Source organism: Oncorhynchus nerka, linkage group LG3, assembly GCF_034236695.1.
Source record: "Oncorhynchus nerka isolate Pitt River linkage group LG3, Oner_Uvic_2.0, whole genome shotgun sequence".
Taxonomy (NCBI): domain Eukaryota; kingdom Metazoa; phylum Chordata; class Actinopteri; order Salmoniformes; family Salmonidae; genus Oncorhynchus; species Oncorhynchus nerka.
In genome coordinates, this window is record NC_088398.1 from 71,562,417 (window position 1) to 71,584,605 (window position 22,189).

Below are 22,189 nucleotides of genomic sequence, written 5' to 3' on the forward strand. Positions count from 1 at the left end.
AACCAAGATAACTGCTGAGAGAGATTGCTGCGAGAGGAGGCTGATGGCTGAGGGTTATAGCATATGTTTGTTTCTCAGAAAGAGATTTGGTATGTACTATGTTAGTTGTTGAGGGAGCTGATTGGTTATGTCTGTTGTGTGTCAATAGGATGCAGTGTTTTGATATGTGAAATTGTTTGTAATATTCTGTTTCATTTGTTCCCAGGGTGGGAAGGGGAAGGCACCTAGGGAGTGCTTAGGCAAGAGGCCCGCGGGCATACATATACCCATAGTATATTCACTGTCTAGGCACACTAGGTAAGACCTGGGCGGACCACCCCCTGTATTTTGGTTAGGGCACCAGGTGGTGCTAGTTAGGTAAGTAGTGGGTAGGCAGGTAAGGTAGGAGAGGGGGCTTTGATATGTACTTTCTTTGCTTTGGTTCTGTCCAGCCCCTTTTCCCCATATTACCGTGTGAAGGAATAAATTCCTTGTAAACTGTACCACTCTCTCTGCCTTTATCATCCTTACTCACACCTACAGTCCCATACGTCTTTCACTTCACGGAGAGTTGAGTTGTAGCAGGGTGTTGCGTTCCCTCTTCCTAGAGGCGTGCGTAACATAATGGGGGCTCATCCGGAATCCATTAACCCACCGGACCCTGGTGCTCTGAGCTCTCTGTGATTGGTGATTGAGATGTGATGGTAGGTTGTGAGTTTGGATGACTTGTTTAGTTTGTGTGTATTCAGTAGACTGCATTGTACAAGATGGCTGCCTCAGTGCCCTCTATTGATTATTTGGTGAGGTTTCGTAAAGTAGACCTTTTAGCTGTAGCTGACCATTATGGATTCGTTATCCCTGAGAAATCCCTTAAGGCTGAGCTTTTGGTGCTAGTCAGGGAGGGTTTAGTGAGAAAACGAATTCTCTCATTGCAAGGAGAGGAGATGGGTAGACCTACCGATGCCACGTCGGAGGACAGGGCAGAGGAAGGGGTTGCTCGTACCCCCTTTACATTGCCCTGATATGACCCCTGTTCAGCCAGCAAAGCTAACACCTTTGCTGATATTTGGGAATTGATGCTGTTGGAGGATTTTAAAAGCAACCTCCCTGATAGAATTGTAGTTCATATAAATGAACAGAAAGTGGTGACATTGGCCCAGGCAGCAGTGTTGGCAGATGAGTACGCTTTGACACACAAGACTGTCTTTGGTGCTCCTCGTTTTGAAGGCCGGACGATTACGTCATCAGTGCCTCGTTCAGGTCGCTTTTCCTCTGACAACCCTAAGCCTTTCCATGAAATCTGTGAATGTTTTTACTGTCACCAAAAGGGTCACGTGATTGCGGACTGCCCGGTTTTGAAAAATAAACCGAAACAGTCCCTGTCACCGTCCCCAAAAATGAAAAGTGTGGGTTTAGTCAAGTCTTTGGCCTGTCCGTTGGACCGAGTTATTGATTCAGCATTTGAGAAACCGGATCCTGTCTATGCTCTGTTTATCTCTGCCGGTTGTGTTTCCTTAACAGGAGAACAAGCTGATCAAAAGCCCATACAAATCTTACGAGACACTGGGGCGGCGCAGTCAGTAAGTGTTACTGATGCTTTACCCTGGTCTCCTGAAACGTATTGTGGCTCGCATGTCATATTACAGGGGATAGAGACAAAAACCGTACCTGTACCATTACACTGGATCCACTTAGTGTCAGACTTGGTATCAGGACATTTCCGTGTTGGTGTAGTGTCTACACTGCCAGTAAAAGGAGTCACTTTGTTACTAGGGAACGATACCACTGGTGGTAACGTCACTCCTGTGTTAGAAGTAGTAGACAACCCAGAAATCAGAACTACAGATGAGAAATTGGTTCAAGCATTTCCACATGTTTTTCCTGCTTGTGTGTTAACGAGGGCACAATCTCGCAAGCTTGGAGATGTAGTGAATTTGGCTAGTTCCATTTTTGAGAATGTTGAGGTAGAAGACAATGCACTGAGTATTCCTTCTGCAATGCCGACTGTCTTTACTCCCGGAAAAACTAAGGCAGGTGAAAGCAAAATCGCACCCCAATTACATGACATTCTTTTGTCTGTCACCCCTGAGAAGGTGATTGAATGTCAAAAAGGAGACACCAGTCTTCGCAGGTGTTTTGCTTTGGTAATTTCCATTGAGGAAGCTGAAACTAGAGAGACTGCCTACTTTATGGAAGCAGGAGTTTTGATGCGTAAATGGGCAGCTCATGACACCGTTAATGACTGGAGTGAAGTGTGTCAAGTGGTTGTTCCTACACCGTTCCGACAGCAGGTGCTGTCACTCGCCCATGACCAGGCGGGGTCCGGACATTTGGGGATCACAAAGACTTATAACCGAGTCCTTCGTCATTTTTTCTGGCCAGGTTTGAAGTCGGACGTGGTCCAATTTTTGTAAAACATGTCACATATGTCAACTCACTGGGAAAGTGAATCAAACAGTTCCTCGTGCACCGCTCTGCCCGATTCCTGTGGTGGGGGAACCGTTTGAAAGAGTGATAATTGATTGTGTAGGTCCATTGCCGAAAACCAGGTCAGGTAACCACTTCCTACTAACAATAATGTGCAGTGCTACTCGATACCCAGAGGCTATTCCTCTCCGTACTATAACGGCTAAGACTGTGGTGAAGGCACTAGTGAAGTTCTTCTCTACGTTTGGACTCCCTAAAGTAATCCAAACTGATCAGGGATCCAACTTCATGTCAAAACTGTTCTCAAATGTGTTAAAGACGTGTATTTTCCATCAGTTCTCCAGTCCATATCATCCGGAGAGTCAAGTGGCTCTCGAACGCTGGCATCAGACGCTAAAGGCAATGCTACGCAAGTATTGCATGGATACCAGTACTGATTGGGATGAGGGGGTGCCCTTTGTCCTATATGCTATTAGGGAAAAAATACGAGTCCATAGGGTTCAGCCCTGCTGACCTTGTGTTTGGACACACCCCAAGGGGTCCGCTGAAAGTTTTTTGAAGGAGCATATCTTATCTCCTACACCCAGTAGCGCCCCTATAAATGTGTTGGATTATGTCAGTAAGATGCGGGAGAGTGCGTTAGCCCAAAAGTTTCTCTCCTCGTCTCAAAAACGCATGAAGTTGCATTATGACAAAAAGGCTGTTGGCTGTTCTTTTGCACCAGGGGATCAAGTTTTAGTTTTGCTGCCAATCCCTGGCTCATCTGTCAGCACATTTTTCTGGACCATATCTTGTGGAAAAGAAACTCAGTTACACCAATTATGTGATAAAGACCCCAGATCGTAGGCGTTCTTCCCGTGTGTGTCATGTTAACATGCTGAAAACATATTATGTGCGTGATTCTCCTAACAGTTCCTCAAGTAAGCCGGTCCAGCCCGCCGTCTCCAGTGTGGCTGCGGTGGTGCTGAAACCTGGCTGGGACCTAGAGGAGGATAAAGAGGACGGGTTGGAGTTACGCCATACGTTACAGCAGTGGGGAACGCCTATGTAAATCAGAGATGCTGAAGAAGTTACCCTCTCAAATGGAACATTTGGATAACGATTAAACTAAGGATCTTATCATATTGATAAACTGTTTTCTCAGTGTTTCAGGACCTTCCAAGTTGCACGTCCATCTTGGAACATGACGTGGATGTGGGGAACCCTGCTCCTATACGTCAGCATCCGTACCAGGATTAATGATAAGGAAAGCGAAGTAATGAAAAGTGAGGTAGCTTATTTATTACAGAATGACATGGCAAAACCCAGTAACAGCTCCTGGAGTTCCCCGTGTATTCTTGTTCCTAAGCCAGACGGTACATTCCGCTTATGTACGGACTATCGCCATGTGAATGCCGTTACAAAGTCTGATTATTTTCCTCTACCTCGCTAGATGACTGCATTGATGGAATTGGCTCTGCTGTTTACGTTAGTAAGTTAGATTTGCTAAAAGGTTATTGGCAGGTGCCTCTGACCTCTCGAGCTTCTGACATATCGGCTTTCGTTACGCCTGATAACTTTGTACAATATACTGTGATGCCCTTTGGTATGTGTAATGCACCTGCTACTTTTCAGCAGCTAGTTAACATTGTGTTTGCAGATGTGCCAAATTGTACTGCTTACCTTGACGATGTGGTGATACATTCGGCTACTTGGTCTGATCATCTCGCCACCTTGAAAAGTGTGTTTCAGCGGTTGGTGGATGCTTCTTTAGCCCTCAATTTGGCCAAGTGTGATTTTGGGAAGGCTACTGTGGCTTACTTGGGGACGCAGGTTAGACGAGGTCAGGTGCGCCCAGTAACTGGCAAAGTGGAAGCAATTGCTGCTTTTCCTGCTCCCATGACTCGCCGCCAGTTGCGCAGATTCCTGGGGATGGTAGGGTACTATCGTATAGTAATTTCTCAATGGTAGTAGCTCCCCTTTCATCTCTGCTTAGTCCCAAGGAACCATTTAAGTGGTCTAAGGACTGTAATTATGCTTTTGAGTCCGCTAAAACGCTACTTTATAGTGCCCCAGTGCTTGCCGCCCCCAACTTTGACAGACCTTTTAAGTTGGAGGTAGATGCTAGTATAGTGGGGGTGGGTGCGGTTCTCTTACAGGAAGATGAAGATGGAGTGGATCTGCCCCTCAGTTTCTTCTCGTGTCAGTCAAGGTACTCCACAATTGAACACGAGACCCTGGCTTTATTGCCTTACAGTTCTTTGAGGTGTGGGATCCAGTGTCGTGCTGAAACTGGTCTTCATGGACCACAATCCTCTAGTTTTTTTTTTGAGGCAAATGTACAATCAGAACTGCCGCCTTATGCGGTGGGCTCTGATTGTACAAGGATATAATGTACAGATAGCCTATGTGAAGGGCTCTGATTGTACAAGGATATAATGTACAGATCGCCTATGTGAAGGGCTCAGCGAATGTGGTTGCCGACGCTCTATCACGGGTTTACGAACTGGGGATGCGTTGGTTTTTGTTATTGCAAACTGTATGTTTGCATTTTTTGTGGTGGGTGTGTTATGTTCCCCAGTTTCTGTGTTGTGGTTTTTTAGGTGTGTGTTTCAGGATGGCTTCCTGAAATCCCCCCCAAGCAGCTGATTGGTCGACTCCATGGCTAATTGGAGAGCTGACCCCGCCCCCTCGTCAGGACGCAGCTGTCTCCAATTACCAATGACTTCTGAAGCTAAATTAAAACCAGTGATCTGTTGCTCAGAAACCAAGATAACTGCTGAGAGAGATTGCTGCGAGAGGAGGCTGATGGCTGAGGGTTATAGCATATGTTTGTTTCTCAGAAAGAGATTTGGTATGTACTATGTTAGTTGTTGAGGGAGCTGATTGGTTATGTCTGTTGTGTGTCAATAAGATGCAGTGTTTTGATATGTGAAATTGTTTGTAATATTCTCTTTAGTTTGTTACCAGAGGGGAAGGCACCTATGGAGTGCTTAGGCAAGAGGCCCGCGGGCATACATATACCCATAGTATATTCACTGGGCACACTAGGTAAGACCTGGGCGGACCACCCCCTGTATTTTGGTTAGGGCACCAGGTGGTGCTAGTTAGGTAAGTAGTGGGTAGGCAGGTAAGGTAGGAGAGGGGGCTTTGATATGTACTTTCTTTGCTTTGGTTCCGTCCAGCCCCTTTTCCCCATATTACCGTGTGAAGGAATAAATTCCTTGTAAACGATACCACTCTCTCTGCCTTTATCATCCTTACTCACACCTACAGTCCCATACGTCTTTCACTTCACGGGGAGTTGAGTTGTAGCAGGGTGTTGCGTTCCCTCTTCACAGAGGCGTGCGTAACACACACAGAGAGAGACACACAGAGAGAGAGACACACAGAGAGAGAGAGACACACAGAGAGAGAGACACACACAGAGAGAGAGAGACACAGAGAGAGAGAGAGAGACACACAGAGAGAGAGAGACACAGAGAGAGAGAGAGACACAGAGAGAGAGAGACACAGAGAGAGAGAGAGACACAGAGAGAGAGAGACACACAGCGAGAGAGAGACACACAGAGAGAGAGACACACAGAGAGAGAGACACACAGAGAGAGAGACACACAGAGAGAGAGAGACACACACACAGAGAGAGAGAGACACACACACAGAGAGAGAGAGACACACACACAGAGAGACAGAGAGACACACACACACAGAGAGAGAGACACACACACACACAGCGAGAGAAACACACACACACACAGCGAGAGAAACACACACACACAGCGAGAGAAACACACACACACAGCGAGAGAAACACACACACACAGCGAGAGAGACACACACACAGGGAGAGAGACACACACATACACACACACACAGGGAGAGACACACACACACACAGGGAGAGACACACACACACAGGGAGAGACACACACACAGACACACACAGACACCCAGAGACACAGAGACACACACACACACAGAGACACAGAGACACACACACACACAGAGACACACACAGAGACAGAGAGACTGAGAGACACACACACACTGAGAGACACACACACATGGAGAGAGACACACACACACACAGACAGACACACATAGAGACACACACACACGGAGACACACACACACACACACACACACACACACACAGAGACACACACACACACACACACACACAGAGACACACACACATACACACGCACACACAGACACACACAGAGACAGAGAGACACACACAGAGACAGAGAGACACACACAGAGACAGAGAGACACACACAGAGACAGAGACACACACACACAGAGAGACACACACACAGACAGAGACACACACACAGAAATAGAGAGACACACACAGAGACAGAGAGACACACAGAGACAGAGAGACACACACTGAGACAGAGACACACACAGACACACACACACACTGAGACAGAGACACACACAGAGAGACACACACACAGAGAGAGACACACACACACAGACAGAGAGACACACACAGACAGAGAGACATACACACACAGACAGACACAAACAGAATGAACATACTCTTCCTCGGGGCAGACTCCTCTTCTGACGGTTTCCTCTCAGGCTTTCGTTTAGGAAGGAGCTTCTTTACACTCTTAGGACTCTTACTGAGGTCCTGGAGACAGAGATAGAGAGAGATAAATGAGAGACAGAGAGGTGAGAGAGAGAGGTAAGAGAGAGAGGTAAGAGAGAGAGAGGCAAGAGAGAGAAAGAGAGGTAAGAGAAGAGAGAGAGAGAGAGAGAGAGAGAGAGAGAGAGAGAGATAAGAGAGAGAGAGAGAGAGAGAGAGAGAGAGAGAGAGAGAGAGAGAGAGAGAGAAAAGAGAGGTAAGAGAAGAGAGAGAGAGAGAGAGAGAGAGAGAGAGAGAGAGAGAGAGAAAGTGAGATGGAAATGAACAACACAAATAAACCATGTCACTCAAACTCACCCACACACATAACAGTTTCTATTGACACCATCACACCCATATCCTCCCTCCCCATCACACGCATATCCTCCATCCCCACCACACACATAACAGTTTCTATTGACACCATCACACCCATATCCTCCATCCCCACCACACACATAACAGTTTCTATTGACACCATCACACCCATATCCTCCATCCCCATCACACACATAACAGTTTCTATTGACACCATCACACCCATATCCTCCATCCCCATCACACACATAACAGTTTCTATTGACACCATCACACCCATATCCTCCATCCCCATCACACACATAACAGTTTCTATTTACACCATCACACCCATATCCTCCATCCCCACCACACACATAACAGTTTCTATTGACACCATCACACCCATATCCTCCATCTCCCATCACACACACTCTCCCTCCCATCACACACACTCTCCCTCCCATCACACACACTCTCCCTCCCCATCACACACACTCTCCCTCCCCATCACACACACATTTAACATTTACATTTAAGTCATTTAGCAGACGCTCTTATCCAGAGCGACTTACAAATTGGTGCATTCACCTTATGACATCCAGTGGAACAGTAGTGCATCTAAATCTTTTAAGGGGGAGGGGGGGGGGTGAGAAGGATTACTTTATCCTATCCTAGGTATTCCTTAAAGAGGTGGGGTTTCAGGTGTCTCCGGAAGGTGGTGATTGACTCCGCTGTCCTGGCGTCGTGAGGGAGTTTGTTCCACCATTGGGGGGCCAGAGCAGCGAACAGTTTTGACTGTTTTGACACACACTCTCCCTCCCATCACACACACTCTCCCTCCCATCACACACACTCTCCCTCCCATCACACACACTCTCCCTCCCATCACACACACTCTCCCTCCCATCACACACACTCTCCCTCCCACCACACACACTCTCCCTCCCCATCACACACACTCTCCCTCCCATCACACACACTCTCCCTCCCATCACACACACTCTCCCTCCCATCACACACACTCTCCCTCCCCATCACACACACTCTACCTCCCCAATACACACACTCTACCTCCCCATCACACACACTCTACCTCCCCATCACACACACTCTACCTCCCCATCACACACACTCTACCTCCCCATCACACACACTCTCCCTCCCCATCACACACACTCTACCTCCCCATCACACACACTCTCCCTCCCCATCACACACACTCTCCCTCCCATCACACACACTCTCCCTCCCCACCACACACACTCTCCCTCCCCACCACACACATATCCTCCCTCCCCATCACACACACTCTCCCTCCCCACCACACACATATCCTCCATCCCCATCACACACACTCTCCTCCCATCACACACACTCTACCTCCCCATCACACACACTCTACCTCCCCATCACACACACTCTACCTCCCCATCACACACACTCTCCCTCCCATCACACACACTCTACCTCCCATCACACACACTCTACCTCCCCATCACACACACTCTACCTCCCCATCACACACACTCTCCCTCCCATCACACACACTCTACCTCCCATCACACACACTCTACCTCCCATCACACACACTCTACCTCCCATCACACACACTCTCCCTCCCACCACACACATATCCTCCATCCTCATCACACACACTCTCCCTCCCATCACACACACTCTACCTCCCATCACACACACTCTACCTCCCCATCACACACACTCTACCTCCCATCACACACACTCTACCTCCCATCACAAACACTCTACCTCCCATCACACACACTCTACCTCCCATCACACACACTCTCCCTCCCCACCAAACACATATCGTCCATCCCCATCACACACACTCTCCCTCCCATCACACACACTCTCCCTCCCCACCACACACACTCTCCCTCCCCACCACACACATATCCTCCCTCCCCACCACACACACTCTACCTCCCATGACACACATATCCTCCCTCCCATCACACACACTCTCCCTCCCCACCACACACACTCTCCCTCCCCATCACACACACTCTACCTCCCCATCACACACACTCTACCTCCCCATCACACACACTCTACCTCCCCATCACACACACTCTCCCTCCCCATCACACACACTCTACCTCCCATCACACACACTCTACCTCCCATCACACACACTCTCCTCCCCATCACACACACTCTACCTCCCATCACACACACTCTACCTCCCATCACACACACTCTCCCTCCCCACCACACACATATCCTCCATCCCTATCACACACACTCTCCTCCCATCACACACACTCTACCTCCCCATCACACACACTCTACCTCCCCATCACACACACTCTACCTCCCCATCACACACACTCTCCCTCCCCATCACACACACTCTACCTCCCCATCAAACACACTCTACCTCCCATCACACACACTCTACCTCCCATCACACACACTCTACCTCCCCATCACACACACTCTACCTCCCCATCACACACACTCTCCCTCCCATCACACACACTCTACCTCCCATCACACACACTCTACCTCCCATCACACACACTCTCCCTCCCATCACACACACTCTACCTCCCATCACACACACTCTACCTCCCATCACACACACTCTCCCTCCCCACCACACACATATCCTCCATCCCCATCACACACACTCTCCCTCCCATCACACACACTCTACCTCCCCATCACACACACTCTACCTCCCCATCACACACACTCTCCCTCCACATCACACACACATCCCCGACCAAGGATTCATGTGCGCTGTTGACCAGAGCTCTCTGCCTGTCTGCCTGCCTCCCTGCCTGCCCTGGTCTGTCTCTCCCATTATTGTACAGGTGCCCTCGCCACTTCTCTCTCTCTCCCCGAGGTTTGCTCGTCAACATCATACTCATACATCGCTAACTTTTTTTGATCAGCGGTTGAACTATTTGATTAGTGACTTTTGGGGCATTTATCAAACATGATGCTGTTTTTCATTTTGCTGGTGTCTACCCTTGGCTTTTACAATGTTGGCGATACATTTAGAGCCCGTTGCACTCTGAATGAGGAAATATATGATTGTTTCTCCCTCCAGTATTGTGAGAAACCCCACGCTTGCTCCGGAAATGCACATGAGAACTATGCACATTTCTCCCGAACAATATGGTAGAAATGGGACTCTTGCGCTTACATGTCAGGACTGTTCTCTTGGTACTGAACCATGTCAGGACTGTTCTCTTGGTACTAAACCATGTCAGGACTGTTCTCTTGGTACTGAACCATGTCAGGACTGTTCTCTTGGTACTGAACCTTGTCAGGACTGTTCTCTTGGTACTGAACCATGTCAGGACTGTTCTCTTGGTACTGAACCTTGTCAGGACTGTTCTCTTGGTACTGAACCATGTCAGGACTGTTCTCTTGGTACTGAACCATGTCAGGACTGTTCTCTTGGTACTGAACCTTGTCAGGACTGTTCTCTTGGTACTGAACCTTGTCATGACTGTTTTCTTGGTACTGAACCTTGTCAGGACTGTTTTCTTGGTACTGAACCTTGTCATGACTGTTCTCTTGGTACTGAACCATGTCAGGACTGTTCTCTTGGTACTGAACCATGTCAGGACTGTTCTCTTGGTACTGAACCATGTCAGGACTGTTCTCTTGGTACTGAACCTTGTCAGGACTGTTCTCTTGGTACTGAACCTTGTCAGGACTGTTCTCTTGGTACTGAACCATGTCAGAACTGTTCTCTTGGTACTGAACCTTGTTCTCTTGGTACTGAACCTTGTCAGGACTGTTCTCTTGGTACTGAACCATGCCAGGACTGTTCTCTTGGTACTGAACCTTGTCAGGACTGTTATCTTGGTACTGAACCTTGTCAGGACTGTTCTCTTGGTACTGAACCTTGTCAGGACTGTTCTCTTGGTACTGAACCTTGTCATGACTGTTCTCTTGGTACTGAACCATGTCAGGACTGTTCTCTTGGTACTGAACCATGTCAGGACTGTTCTCTTGGTACTGAACCATGTCAGGACTGTTCTCTTGGTACTGAACCATGTCTCTGGACTTCACACATCTCCTTAAATATGTGGTGTTAAAGACTCTGGTGACTCTGGATTCTCCTTCAACTGCGGTCTGTAAATCCACATGTTGTAACCCCCGATCTAGACTTGCCATTATCTTGCTGCTTCTATTGTCTGGAAATGTCCAGTATAATCCAGGTCCTGGCATCCCTGCTGAATTAAGTAGTCAGAGTGGCCTGAAGTTTTTGCATATGAATGTAAGAAGTCTCCTGTCGAAGCTTGATTTTGTGACTATATGGATAAAAACTGCCGACTACGATGTATTTATGCTTTCTGAAACCTGGCTTAAAAAATCTATTACTGACAAAAATATTGGCATAAATGGTTACAATATTTTTGGTACAGATGGTAAATCTAAGGGTGGTGGTGTTGCTGTATACATAAAAGACAAGTTCTCTGGGGTCGTTCTGACTTCTGTTACTAAACCTCAGCAATTTGAATATCTGTCTCTGAACCTAAACCTCGGCTCATCTTTAGATATTGTTGTATCTTGTTGTTATAGACCATCTGCTACTGTTGGCTCATCTTTAGGTATTGTTGTATCTTGTTGTTATAGACCATCTGCTACTGTTGGCTCATCTTTAGGTATTGTTGTATCTTGTTGTTATAGACCATCTGCTACTGTTGGTTCATCTTTAGGTATTGTTGTATCTTGTTGTTATAGACCATCTGCTACTGTTGGCTCATCTTTAGGTATTGTTGTATCTTGCTGTTATAGACCATCTGCTACTGTTGGCTCATCTTTAGGTATTGTTGTATCTTGTTGTTATAGACCATCTGCTACTGTTGGCTCATCTTTAGGTATTGTTGTATCTTGTTGTTATAGACCATCTGCTACTGTTGGCTCATCTTTAGGTATTGTTGTATCTTGTTGTTATAGACCATCTGCTACTGTTGGCTCATCTTTAGGTATTGTTGTATCTTGCTGTTATAGACCATCTGCTACTGTTGGCTCATCTTTAGGTATTGTTGTATCTTGTGTTATAGACCATCTGCTACTGTTGGCTCATCTTTAGGTATTGTTGTATCTTGTTGTTATAGACCATCTGCTACTGTTGGCTCATCTTTAGGTATTGTTGTATCTTGTTGTTATAGACCATCTGCTACTGTTGGCTCATCTTTAGGTATTGTTGTATCTTTAGGTATGTTATAGACCATCTGCTACTGTTGGCTCATCTTTAGGTATTGTTGTATCTTGTTGTTATAGACCATCTGCTACTGTTGGCTCATCTTTAGATATTGTTGTATCTTGCTGTTATAGACCATCTGCTACTGTTGGCTCATCTTTAGGTATTGTTGTATCTTGTTGTTATAGACCATCTGCTACTGTTGGCTCATCTTTAGGTATTGTTGTATCTTGTTGTTATAGACCATCTGCTACTGTTGGCTCATCTTTAGGTATTGTTGTATCTTGTTGTTATAGACCATCTGCTACTGTTGGCTCATCTTTAGGTATTGTTGTATCTTGTTGTTATAGACCATCTGCTACTGTTGGCTCATCTTTAGGTATTGTTGTATCTTGTTGTTATAGACCATCTGCTACTGTTGGCTCATCTTTAGGTATTGTTGTATCTTGTTGTTATAGACCATCTGCTACTGTTGGCTCATCTTTAGGTATTGTTGTATCTTGTTGTTATAGACCATCTGCTACTGTTGGCTCATCTTTAGGTATTGTTGTATCTTGTTGTTATAGACCATCTGCTACTGTTGGCTCATCTTTAGGTATTGTTGTATCTTGTTGTTATAGACCATCTGCTACTGTTGGCTCATCTTTAGGTATTGTTGTATCTTGTTGTTATAGACCATCTGCTACTGTTGGCTCATCTTTAGGTATTTGTTGTATCTTGTACTGTTATAGGTATTGTTGTATCTGCTACTGTTGGCTCATCTTTAGGTATTGTTGTATCTTGTTGTTATAGACCATCTGCTACTGTTGGCTCATCTTTAGGTATTGTTGTATCTTGTTGTTATAGACCATCTGCTACTGTTGGCTCATCTTTAGGTATTGTTGTATCTTGTTGTTATAGACCATCTGCTACTGTTGGCTCATCTTTAGGTATTTTAGTATGTATCTTGTTGTTATAGACCATCTGCTACTGTTGGCTCATCTTTAGGTATTGTTGTATCTTGTTGTTATAGACCATCTGCTACTGTTGGCTCATCTTTAGGTATTGTTGTATCTTGTTGTTATAGACCATCTGCTACTGTTGGCTCATCTTTAGGTATTGTTGTATCTTGTTGTTATAGACCATCTGCTACTGTTGGCTCATCTTTAGATATTGTTGTATCTTGTTGTTATAGACCATCTGCTACTGTTGGCTCATCTTTAGATATTGTTGTATCTTGTTGTTATAGACCATCTGCTACTGTTGGCTCATCTTTAGGTATTGTTGTATCTTGTTGTTATAGACCATCTGCTACTGTTGGCTCATCTTTAGGTATTGTTGTATCTTGTTGTTATAGACCATCTGCTACTGTTGGCTCATCTTTAGGTATTGTTGTATCTTGTTGTTATAGACCATCTGCTACTGTTGGCTCATCTTTATTGTTGTATTGTTGTATCTTGTTGTTCTTTATAGACCATCTGCTACTGTTGGCTCATCTTTAGGTATTGTTGTATCTTGTTGTTATAGACCATCTGCTACTGTTGGCTCATCTTTAGGTATTGTTGTATCTTGTTGTTATAGACCATCTGCTACTGTTGGCTCATCTTTAGGTATTGTTGTATCTTGTTGTTATAGACCATCTGCTACTGTTGGCTCATCTTTAGATATTGTTGTATCTTGTTGTTATAGACCATCTGCTACTGTTGGCTCATCTTTGGGTATTGTTGTATCTTGTTGTTATAGACCATCTGCTACTGTTGGCTCATCTTTAGGTATTGTTGTATCTTGTTGTTATAGACCATCTGCTACTGTTGGCTCATCTTTAGATATTGTTGTATCTTGTTGTTATAGACCATCTGCTACTGTTGGCTCATCTTTAGATATTGTTGTATCTTGTTGTTATAGACCATCTGCTACTGTTGGCTCATCTTTAGATATTGTTGTATCTTGTTGTTAGAGACCATCTGCTACTGTTGGCTCATCTTTAGATATTGTTGTATCTTGTTGTTATAGACCATCTGCTACTGTTGGCTCATCTTTAGGTATTGTTGTATCTTGTATCTTGCTACTGTTGGCTCATCTTTAGGTATTGACCATCTGCTACTGTTGGCTCATCTTTAGGTATTGTTGTATCTTGTTGTTATAGACCATCTGCTACTGTTGGCTCATCTTTAGGTATTGTTGTATCTTGTTGTTATAGACCATCTGCTACTGTTGGCTCATCTTTAGGTATTGTTGTATCTTGTTGTTATAGACCATCTGCTACTGTTGGCTCATCTTTAGGTATTGTTGTATCTTGTTGGCTTATATTGACCATCTGCTACTGTTGGCTCATCTTTAGATATTGTTGTATCTTGTTGTTATAGACCATCTGCTACTGTTGGCTCATCTTTAGGTATTGTTGTATCTTGTTGTTATAGACCATCTGCTACTGTTGGCTCATCTTTAGGTATTGTTGTATCTTGTTGTTAGAGACCATCTGCTACTGTTGGCTCATCTTTAGGTATTGTTGTATCTTGTTGTTATAGACCATCTGCTACTGTTTGTTGTATCTTGGCTCATCTGGTACTTGTTGTTGGACCATCTGCTACTTTGGCTCATCTTTAGGTATTGTTGTATCTTGTTGTTATAGACCATCTGCTACTGTTGGCTCATCTTTAGATATTGTTGTATCTTGTTGTTAGATATTGACCATCTGCTACTGTTGGCTCATCTTTAGATATTGTTGTATCTTGTTGTTATAGACCATCTGCTACTGTTGGCTCATCTTTAGGTATTGTTGTATCTTGTTATAGACCATCTGCTACTGTTGGCTCATCTTTAGATATTGTTGTATCTTGTTGTTATAGACCATCTGCTACTGTTGGCTCATCTTTAGGTATTGTTGTATCTTGTTGTTATAGACCATCTGCTACTGTTGGCTCATCTTTAGGTATTGTTGTATCTTGTTGTTATAGACCATCTGCTACTGTTGGCTCATCTTTAGGTATTGTTGTATCTTGTTGTTATAGACCATCTGCTACTGTTGGCTCATCTTTAGGTATTGTTGTATCTTGTTGTTATAGACCATCTGCTACTGTTGGCTCATCTTTAGATATTGTTGTATCTTGTTGTTAGAGACCATCTGCTACTGTTGGCTCATCTTTAGATATTGTTGTATCTTGTTGTTAGAGACCATCTGCTACTGTTGGCTCATCTTTAGGTATTGTTGTATCTTGTTGTTATAGACCATCTGCTATCTTTGCTATTGCTCATCTTTAGGTATTGTACTGTATCTTTAGGTATTGTTATCTTGTTGTTAGACCATCTGCTACTGTTGGCTCATCTTTAGGTATTGTTGTATCTTGTTGTTAGAGACCATCTGCTACTGTTGGCTCATCTTTAGATATTGTTGTATCTTGTTGTTATAGACCATCTGCTACTGTTGGCTCATCTTTAGGTATTGTTGTATCTTGTTGTTATAGACCATCTGCTACTGTTGGCTCATCTTTAGGTATTGTTGTATCTTGTTGTTATAGACCATCTGCTACTGTTGGCTCATCTTTAGGTATTGTTGTATCTTGTTGTTAGAGACCATCTGCTACTGTTGGCTCATCTTTAGGTATTGTTGTATCTTGTTGTTATAGACCATCTGCTACTGTTGGCTCATCTTTAGATATTGTTGTATCTTGTTGTTAGAGACCATCTGCTACTGTTGGCTCATCTTTAGGTATTGTTGTATCTTGTTGTTATAGACCATCTGCTACTGTTGGCTCATCTTTAGATATTGTTGTATCTTGTTGTTAGAGACCATCTGCTACTGTTGGCTCATCTTTAGGTATTGTTGTATCTTGTTGTTATAGACCATCTGCTACTGTTGGCTCATCTTTAGATATTGTTGTATCTTGTTGTTAGAGACCATCTGCTACTGTTGGCTCATCTTTAGATATTGTTGTATCTTGTTGTTATAGACCATCTGCTACTGTTGGCTCATCTTTAGGTATTGTTGTATCTTGTTGTTATAGACCATCTGCTACTGTTGGCTCATCTTTAGGTATTGTTGTATCTTGTTGTTAGAGACCATCTGCTACTGTTGGCTCATCTTTAGGTATTGTTGTATCTTGTTGTTATCCATCTGTTGTTGGCTCATCTTTAGATTGTTGTATCTTGCTGTTATAGACCATCTGCTACTGTTGGCTCATCTTTAGATATTGTTGTATCTTTAGTTGTTATCTTGACCATCTGCTACTGTTGGCTCATCTTTAGGTATTGTTGTATCTTGTTGTTATAGACCATCTGCTACTGTTGGCTCATCTTTAGGTATTGTTGTATCTTGTTGTTAGAGACCATCTGCTACTGTTGGCTCATCTTTAGGTATTGTTGTATCTTGTTGTTAGAGACCATCTGCTACTGTTGGCTCATCTTTAGGTATTGTTGTATCTTGTTGTTATAGACCATCTGCTACTGTTGGCTTGTTGTATCTTTAGGTATTGTTGTATCTTTAGTTTGTTATAGACCATCTGCTACTGTTGGCTCATCTTTAGGTATTGTTGTATCTTGTTGTTATAGACCATCTGCTACTGTTGGCTCATCTTTAGATATTGTTGTATCTTGTTGTTATAGACCATCTGCTACTGTTGGCTCATCTTTAGGTATTGTTGTATCTTGTTGTTATAGACCATCTGCTACTGTTGGCTCATCTTTAGGTATTGTTGTATCTTGTTGTTATAGACCATCTGCTACTGTTGGCTCATCTTTAGGTATTGTTGTATCTCTGCTACTGTTGGCTCATCTTTAGGTATTGTTGTATCTTGACCATCTGCTACTGTTGGCTCATCTTTAGGTATTGTTGTATCTTGTTGTTATAGACCATCTGCTACTGTTGGCTCATCTTTAGGTATTGTTGTATCTTGTTGTTATAGACCATTATAGACCATCTGCTACTGTACTGTTGGCTCATCTTTAGGTATTGTTGTATCTTGTTGTTATAGACCATCTGCTACTGTTGGCTCATCTTTAGGTATTGTTGTATCTTGTTGTTATAGACCATCTGCTACTGTTGGCTCATCTTTAGGTATTGTTGTATCTTGTTGTTAGAGACCATCTGCTACTGTTGGCTCATCTTTAGGTATTGTTGTATCTTGTTGTTATAGACCATCTGCTACTGTTGGCTCATCTTTAGGTATTGTTGTATCTTGTTGTTATAGACCATCTGCTACTGTTGGCTCATCTTTAGGTATTGTTGTATCTTGTTGTTATAGACCATCTGCTACTGTTGGCTCATCTTTAGGTATTGTTGTATCTTGTTGTTAGAGACCATCTGCTACTGTTGGCTCATCTTTAGGTATTGTTGTATCTTGTTGTTATAGACCATCTGCTACTGTTGGCTCATCTTTAGATATTGTTGTATCTTGTTGTTATAGACCATCTGCTACTGTTGGCTCATCTTTAGATATTGTTGTATCTTGTTGTTATAGACCATCTGCTACTGTTGGCTCATCTTTAGGTATTGTTGTATCTTGTTGTTAGAGACCATCTGCTACTGTTGGCTCATCTTTAGGTATTGTTGTATCTTGTTGTTATAGACCATCTGCTACTGTTGGCTCATCTTTAGGTATTGTTGTATCTTGTTGTTATAGACCATCTGCTACTGTTGGCTCATCTTTAGGTATTGTTGTATCTTGTTGTTATAGACCATCTTTAGATATTGTTATCTTGTTGGCTCATCTTTAGATATTGTTGTATCTTGTTGTTATAGACCATCTGCTACTGTTGGCTCATCTTTAGGTATTGTTGTATCTTGTTGTTATAGACCATCTGCTACTGTTGGCTCATCTTTAGGTATTGTTGTATCTTGTTGTTATAGACCATCTGCTACTGTTGGCTCATCTTTAGATATTGTTGTATCTTGTTGTTATAGACCATCTGCTACTGTTGGCTCATCTTTAGGTATTGTTGTATCTTGTTGTTATAGACCATCTGCTACTGTTGGCTCATCTTTAGGTATTGTTGTATCTTGTTGTTATAGACCATCTGCTACTGTTGGCTCATCTTTAGATATTGTTGTATCTTGTTGTTATAGACCATCTGCTACTGTTGGCTCATCTTTTTAGATATTGTTGTATCTTGTTGTTATAGACCATCTGCTACTGTTGGCTCATCTTTAGATATTGTTGTATCTTGTTGTTAGAGACCATCTGCTACTGTTGGCTCATCTTTAGGTATTGTTGTATCTTGTTGTTATAGACCATCTGCTACTGTTGGCTCATCTTTAGGTATTGTTGTATCTTGTTGTTAGAGACCATCTGCTACTGTTGGCTCATCTTTAGGTATTGTTGTATCTTGTTGTTAGAGACCATCTGCTACTGTTGGCTCATCTTTAGGTATTGTTGTATCTTGTTGTTATAGACCATCTGCTACTGTTGGCTCATCTTTAGGTATTGTTGTATCTTGTTGTTATAGACCATCTGCTACTGTTGGCTCATCTTTAGGTATTGTTGTATCTTGTTGTTAGAGACCATCTGCTACTGTTGGCTCATCTTTAGGTATTGTTGTATCTTGTTGTTAGAGACCATCTGCTACTGTTGGCTCATCTTTAGGTATTGTTGTATCTTGTTGTTATAGACCATCTGCTACTGTTGGCTCATCTTTAGGTATTGTTGTATCTTGTTTGTTATCTTGAGACCATCTGCTACTGTTGGCTCATCTTTAGGTATTGTTGTATCTTGTTGTTATAGACCATCTGCTACTGTTGGCTCATCTTTAGATATTGTTGTATCTTGTTGTTAGAGACCATCTGCTACTGTTGGCTCATCTTTAGGTATTGTTGTATCTTGTTGTTATAGACCATCTGCTACTGTTGGCTCATCTTTAGATATTGTTGTATCTTGTTGTTATAGACCATCTGCTACTGTTGGCTCATCTTTAGATATTGTTGTATCTTGTTGTTATAGACCATCTGCTACTGTTGGCTCATCTTTAGGTATTGTTGTATCTTGTTGTTAGAGACCATCTGCTACTGTTGGCTCATCTTTAGGTATTGTTGTATCTTGTTGTTATAGACCATCTGCTACTGTTGGCTCATCTTTAGGTATTGTTGTATCTTGTTGTTATAGACCATCTGCTACTGTTGGCTCATCTTTAGGTATTGTTGTATCTTGTTGTTATAGACCATCTGCTACTGTTGGCTCATCTTTAGGTATTGTTGTATCTTGTTGTTATAGACCATCTGCTACTGTTGGCTCATCTTTAGGTATTGTTGTATCTTGTTGTTATAGACCATCTGCTACTGTTGGCTCATCTTTAGATATTGTTGTATCTTGTTGTTATAGACCATCTGCTACTGTTGGCTCATCTTTAGGTATTGTTGTATCTTGTTGTTATAGACCATCTGAACTGTTGGCTCATCTTTAGGTATTGTTGTATCTTGTTGTTATAGACCATCTGCTACTGTTGGCTCATCTTTAGGTATTGTTGTATCTTGTTGTTATAGACCATCTGCTACTGTTGGCTCATCTTTAGATATTGTTGTATCTTGTTGTTATAGACCATCTGCTACTATTGTTGGCCATCTGCTATCTTTTTAGATATTGTTGTATCTTGTTGTTATAGACCATCTGCTACTGTTGGCTCATCTTTAGGTATTGTTGTATCTTGTTGTTATAGACCATCTGCTACTGTTGGCTCATCTTTAGGTATTGTTGTATCTTGTTGTTAGAGACCATCTGCTACTGTTGGCTCATCTTTAGGTATTGTTGTATCTTGTTGTTATAGACCATCTGCTACTGTTGGCTCATCTTTAGGTATTGTTGTATCTTGTTGTTATAGACCATCTGCTACTGTTGGCTCATCTTTAGATATTGTTGTATCTTGTTGTTATAGACCATCTGCTACTGTTGGCTCATCTTTAGATATTGTTGTATCTTGTTGTTATAGACCATCTGCTACTGTTGGCTCATCTTTAGATATTGTTGTATCTTGTTGTTATAGACCATCTGCTACTGTTGGCTCATCTTTAGGTATTGTTGTATCTTGTTGTTAGAGACCATCTGCTACTGTTGGCTCATCTTTAGTTGTATTGTTGTATCTTGTTGTTAGAGACCATCTGCTACTGTTGGCTCATCTTTAGGTATTGTTGTATCTTGTTGTTATAGACCATCTGCTACTGTTGGCTCATCTTTAGGTATTGTTGTATCTTGTTGTTATAGACCATCTGCTACTGTTGGCTCATCTTTAGATATTGTTGTATCTTGTTGTTATAGACCATCTGCTACTGTTGGCTCATCTTTAGATATTGTTGTATCTTGTTGTTATAGACCATCTGCTACTGTTGGCTCATCTTTAGGTATTGTTGTATCTTGTTGTTATAGACCATCTGCTACTGTTGGCTCATCTTTAGGTATTGTTGTATCTTGTTGTTATAGACCATCTGCTACTGTTGGCTCATCTTTAGGTATTGTTGTATCTTGTTGTTATAGACCATCTGCTACTGTTGGCTCATCTTTAGGTATTGTTGTATCTTGTTGTTATAGACCATCTGCTACTGTTGGCTCATCTTTAGATATTGTTGTATCTTGTTGTTATAGACCATCTGCTACTGTTGGCTCATCTTTAGGTATTGTTGTATCTTGTTGTTATAGACCATCTGCTACTGTTGGCTCATCTTTAGGTATTGTTGTATCTTGTTGTTAGAGACCATCTGCTACTGTTGGCTCATCTTTAGGTATTGTTGTATCTTGTTGTTATAGACCATCTGCTACTGTTGGCTCATCTTTAGGTATTGTTGTATCTTGTTGTTATAGACCATCTGCTACTGTTGGCTCATCTTTAGGTATTGTTGTATCTTGTTGTTAGAGACCATCTGCTACTGTTGGCTCATCTTTAGGTATTGTTGTATCTTGTTGTTATAGACCATCTGCTACTGTTGGCTCATCTTTAGGTATTGTTGTATCTTGTTGTTATAGACCATCTGCTACTGTTGGCTCATCTTTAGGTATTGTTGTATCTTGTTGTTATAGACCATCTGCTACTGTTGGCTCATCTTTAGATATTGTTGTATCTTGTTGTTATAGACCATCTGCTACTGTTGGCTCATCTTTAGGTATTGTTGTATCTTGTTGTTATAGACCATCTGCTACTGTTGGCTCATCTTTAGATATTGTTGTATCTTGTTGTTAGAGACCATCTGCTACTGTTGGCTCATCTTTAGATATTGTTGTATCTTGTTGTTATAGACCATCTGCTACTGTTGGCTCATCTTTAGGTATTGTTGTATCTTGTTGTTAGAGACCATCTGCTACTGTTGGCTCATCTTTAGGTATTGTTGTATCTTGTTGTTATAGACCATCTGGCTCATCTGTTGGCTGGCTCATCTTTAGACCATCTGCTACTGTATTGTTGTATCTTGTTGTTATAGACCATCTGCTACTGTTGGCTCATCTTTAGGTATTGTTGTATCTTGTTGTTATAGACCATCTGCTACTGTTGGCTCATCTTTAGGTATTGTTGTATCTTGTTGTTATAGACCATCTGCTACTGTTGGCTCATCTTTAGGTATTGTTGTATCTTGTTGTTATAGACCATCTGCTACTGTTGGCTCATCTTTAGGTATTGTTGTATCTTGTTGTTATAGACCATCTGCTACTGTTGGCTCATCTTTAGGTATTGTTGTATCTTGTTGTTATAGACCATCTGCTACTGTTGGCTCATCTTTAGAT

The 22,189-nt window shown here is 42.7% G+C and overlaps 1 protein-coding gene across 1 annotated transcript in view; it reads right to left on the reverse strand.

Annotated features, from left to right (window-relative positions):
- LOC115124809 (rho guanine nucleotide exchange factor 7-like) overlaps positions 1 to 22,189 on the reverse strand; it is a 100,413-nt gene that overhangs the window by 15,638 nt on the left and 62,586 nt on the right. Inside the window, exon 13 of the mRNA XM_065006309.1 lies at positions 6,937 to 7,030. Within this exon, the coding sequence (XP_064862381.1) occupies positions 6,937 to 7,030 (94 nt within the window). The remainder of the gene's footprint in view (positions 1 to 6,936; positions 7,031 to 22,189) is intronic.